This window comes from Drosophila tropicalis, unplaced genomic scaffold (genome assembly GCF_018151085.1).
Source record: "Drosophila tropicalis isolate 14030-0801.00 unplaced genomic scaffold, ASM1815108v1 contig_158, whole genome shotgun sequence".
Lineage (NCBI taxonomy): Eukaryota > Metazoa > Arthropoda > Insecta > Diptera > Drosophilidae > Drosophila > Drosophila tropicalis.
Genome location: NW_027172602.1, coordinates 11,624,220 through 11,628,526, shown reverse-complemented (window position 1 = coordinate 11,628,526; position 4,307 = coordinate 11,624,220). Strand labels below are relative to the sequence as shown.

The 4,307-nt window shown below is 41.2% G+C and overlaps 1 protein-coding gene across 1 annotated transcript; it reads right to left on the bottom strand.

Moving 5' to 3' along the window:
- Positions 1–165: 165 nt before the first annotated feature.
- Positions 166–4,198, bottom strand: LOC137586978 (arginine/serine-rich coiled-coil protein 2). Its single transcript, XM_068303194.1, has 4 exons — positions 4,018–4,198; positions 3,207–3,617; positions 1,726–1,839; positions 166–1,656 (listed from the first exon to the last, which is right to left on the bottom strand). Exons 1-4 carry the CDS (start codon positions 4,078–4,080, stop codon positions 343–345), a joined length of 1,902 nt encoding a protein of 633 aa, XP_068159295.1. The 5' UTR covers positions 4,081–4,198; the 3' UTR covers positions 166–342.
- Positions 4,199–4,307: the final 109 nt, after the last annotated feature.

The following is a 4,307-nucleotide window of genomic DNA, read 5'->3' as shown; positions in this document are numbered from 1 at the left end:
TTTGCGTGGCACAAAAACTGTTTGCAGCTGATTTTTAGGGTTGCTGCATATTAATCGAAAACTATCGATAGATCAATATCGAACATAATAGAATTTTGGGCGCAGAAATTTGAATTTGATGCGAAGATGTCAAAATGATGAATTTGAATTGGTTACAGAGAAATATGTGTTTTTGTCATTTTTACTTTTTATTTTATTTAAATTTTAAACATTTGTTTAAATTCAAAGAAACAATTATTATTAATATTTTGTTTTTGGATTTTTGTATCTCCGAGGCGACTAGCTATGAGGCAGGATGATAATGTATCTCCAGCTCTCTCTCTTTTTTTTCTGTCTCTTATCTCAGAAGGTGCGCGGCTGGGAACCAAAGCCCAGACCAACGCCCCGCATGGTATGGGTGGCAGCTCGTGCCACCTCATACTGCTGTTCCATGGTAGAAAACATACGTTGACGCAGTTGAACATCGGCTGGTATGCCAGTGGCACCAGCTACGGCTCCAGCAGTCCTGTTATCGCCGTTAATGGACTCCTCGCCAGCCGCTGTTGGGGCTGGTGCTGCTGTTGCCTCACTGGCTGCTTCTACACCCACAGCTGGTCCACCTTCAGTGCTATTGTTGTTCTTGATGCCCATTAGACGCATAAACTTCGAGGCCACCTTGCCATCCGAATCCTGTGAGAAATGGGCATTGCCCCATTTATTAGCCGAATCCTCGCTCTTCTTGGATCCCCAGATCAATTTGCGTTTCTGTTGCTGTTCCGCATAACGATTGGCATTAATAATGCCCGGATTGTAATAGCTGGGTAATTGTATGGGGGCTGCTGATCCTGCAGCTGTGGCTCCAGTAATTAATGTTATATCTCCAGCCGCAGAGGCGGCAACAGCAGTGGCTGTATGTTTGGGAGTGTTGAGTTCTAGGGACATTAATGATGGTATCTTCGGGGCATAATTGGGAGTCGGCAGTAGGCCACCACCAGAAGATGCAGCAGCTGTAGCAGAGGCATTTGCCATGGCCATAGCTGCATTTGCAGCAGCCAAAGCAGCGGACGAAGCTGATGAGCATTGATGTATCGATCCGTCGCTCGACTTCTTCATAGTGGGAGGTGTTTTTGAGCCACTGCTTGTGTCACGTCCTCGATAAGTTCGCTGTCCCTGCTGCTGATGCTGCTGGCGACGCCGATTAGAGTTTGAAGGTGGTGTGCCGCCGGGTGTTCGAGAACGGGAACGCGATCGACGACGTTGGCGTTCATCATAAGAGCGTCGCTGAGATTTGTATGCTAATGCTGATGATGATGAGGTGTTGTTGGTATTGTTAATGCTCGTGGACAAGGATGAATTGTGGTTGTGGGAGGACCGCATACCGTCGCTGTGTCGCCCACCGTCCCTATGATGACGGCCGCTTGTGGCTATCTTATCACGTTGACGATGACGATCTTCACCCACATGATGATCCCGATCTCGATCGCGCTCTCGCTCTCGATCTCTAACACGATCTCTGTCTCTATCCCGTTCTCGTTCCCTTTCTCTGTCCCTATCTCTATCCCGTTCCCTTTCTCGCTCGCGATCCCGTTCCCATTCCCGATCCCGATCTCTCTCGCTGCGATCTCTATGGCTGCTGCTGCTGCTGCTCTCTTTGGTACGATAATGGCGATGATCGATCTGTGGAATAAGCGATATAATCATATTGCATTTGTCTCAATTGTAAAATGTTTTTCTCTTCCTACTTACTTTAGTGCTTAGTTCCCTACTTTCGCGATGTTCTCCACTACCTCGATTATCCCTGCTGTTTCGTTCGAGATCACGTTTCTCTCTATCCGATGGACGACGAGTCAATCCAGCATCCTGCAAAGATAAACAGATGATGGCGACCAAAAATGGAGATTACATTAAAGCAATGTGTATATATAATATTAAATAGAGAGACAGCATCGAAATTATTCTTTTTTTTATGATTAATAGATAAAAGAGTGTGGAAATAAAGTGTTAGCTAAATTCTTGAGAGATATATCCTCCCCCAAATTGGATCTCGTGATGATTTTCGTCTGCAAAGAGAGTTTAATAATCTTTTTAAAGACTTAAATACTCACACATTTTGGTCGCTTTTTTCGATCGTCTTTTTTTCTCGCTTTTGGATCTTGTGAAAGGGAAGAGGAGCAATGCAAGGCTCTCAGGCTCAGGTTGTCAGTGTGTGTATGTATGTATGTATGTATTTATGTATATGGCTATGTGTGTGTGAGTGTGTGCGGATCTGCCAACACAGACACAAGAAGTCATAACTAGTCAAAAGTCCGTGTTTCGATCATATTTTCGTATTCAATGATTAATTGTTGCCTGTCATTTCGTTTTGTGTTTTTGTCGTTGTTGGTTGTTTAGTTGTGGTTGGCTGATTGTTCATTAACAAACAACAACAACAAGTAATAGTAATAATAATAATAAAATGGTAGATTTTAGTCATTTAAATATTGAAAATCTTTTTCTAAAAACTTAACTAAGACAGTGGATAGATAGAAAGATAGATAATAGATAGGAAGAATAGAATGTTAGGAGCAAGGAGTGGTGGTGGTGGTGGTAGTGGGGGAAGGGCAGTGGTAGCGCGACCCGAAATGTATCGATATGCATAAATTTAGATATTACTCAGGTAGCGAGGGGGGAAAACGGGTGATGTGGCATGATTGAAAGAAGGGCGGGGAAATATGACCAGAACTAGACACTAGGCCAAATATCCTATGGTTTATTGAGGTTGGAACGGTTGGATATAAAAATTATCATTTTATTTAAGTCATTTTGAGTATCTGAATCTCAATCAGTGAATCTTGAGTAACTTTTTCATGGTTACCTAATAAGCAGCTGTTTTATTGCTTTTCATCTTACGTAATATTACCTTTCTAGTCATTGCAAATGGTTTCCAATCGGATTTATTGCAGCAACAATTTTTATTTTTATGCAGAATCGAATAAACCGATTGAATCAAATACATATCAAATCAATATTCTTGCCACAGTATCTATTAATATCTTATCTCAGATTGAAAATCGATGATGGCAAATGCTATGCAGTCACTTATACTCCTTTCGAGTTGTTATTGTTTAATGACAATGTCTAATCACAGATCCGTTCCAACCTAGATATATGTACATATGTCTATATCTGCAGCATGTTGTAGCACATGCATCTCTCTCTCTTTTAATTGTATAACAAATGGTTATTACCTCGTTATGATTGTTGCTAGTGTTGGTATTATTGTTGCCGTAATAGTGGGAACGGTTGCTGTTGATCCTTTGATGAGGTTGATGATGATGACTCTGGGATTGAGTCTGCTGGTGATGCTGCTGCTGCTTGCCTCGCACTGATGTTAAGCCTGAGGAAGGAAGCGAAGCTGATAAGGATACAAAAGGTGGAGTATTATGATGATGCTGTTGCTGCTGGTGATGCCTCTTCTTGGATTTGGGATTTTGGTTGTCCTCAATGCTGCTGCTGTTGCTATTTCTGCTGTCATTTGAACTGTTGCGGCTGCGGGTACGACTGCTGCTGCTGCTTGAACGCTGCTGTCGTTGGCGTCGCTGCTTGGATTTATGTTGCTTTATGGAGGATGATGTTGTTCTTGCTGCTGATTGTGGTGCCTATGGGAATTTTTTAACTATTCAGAAACAGCAAATTCGCATTATTTAACTAAAGCACTAAGAATACAACTAAACAGAGAGTGAATGAGAGAGTAAGGGAGAGGGCAAGATAATAGGGGACTAGAACCAAAGAGTTCAAGGAAGCAAAGGTTGTGAAAAGCGATAAGGGATGACATCTAAAGGATAAGCAATTTCTGCTGTAATAGGCAACAATTTAGTATTTTTTTATGTTTTTCTCTCTCTACTACTACTACTACACACGGACACACATACACACACATTCTTGCACACACAATCACTGCGGCAGCATGTGTGTACACAAAAAAAAAATGCGCTTTGGGAATATTTTCAGTTTTTTTTTTCTTTTTGCATGGCTTCTTACAATGTATTATATATTTACCCGTATCTGATTCCCAGTGTCATCTTGATCGTCTTCGCTGCTGTAATTGACCAGTGCCTCCATTTTATTAATTCATTTAATTCCTGTTTTCCCTTTTTTTGTTGTAGATGTGCCCGAAAATATTTTTCTTTTTTTGATGAATGTTTACTATGGCTACTCTAAAATTAGTGTTGTGAAAGTTCAAAAATGCTGAAAACGTTGGTTCTAAATTGCAGTGCTAGTCAACGGAAAACTATAAATCAATAATTATTTTCGACAAACGATAACGCACTATCGATATACATAAACGC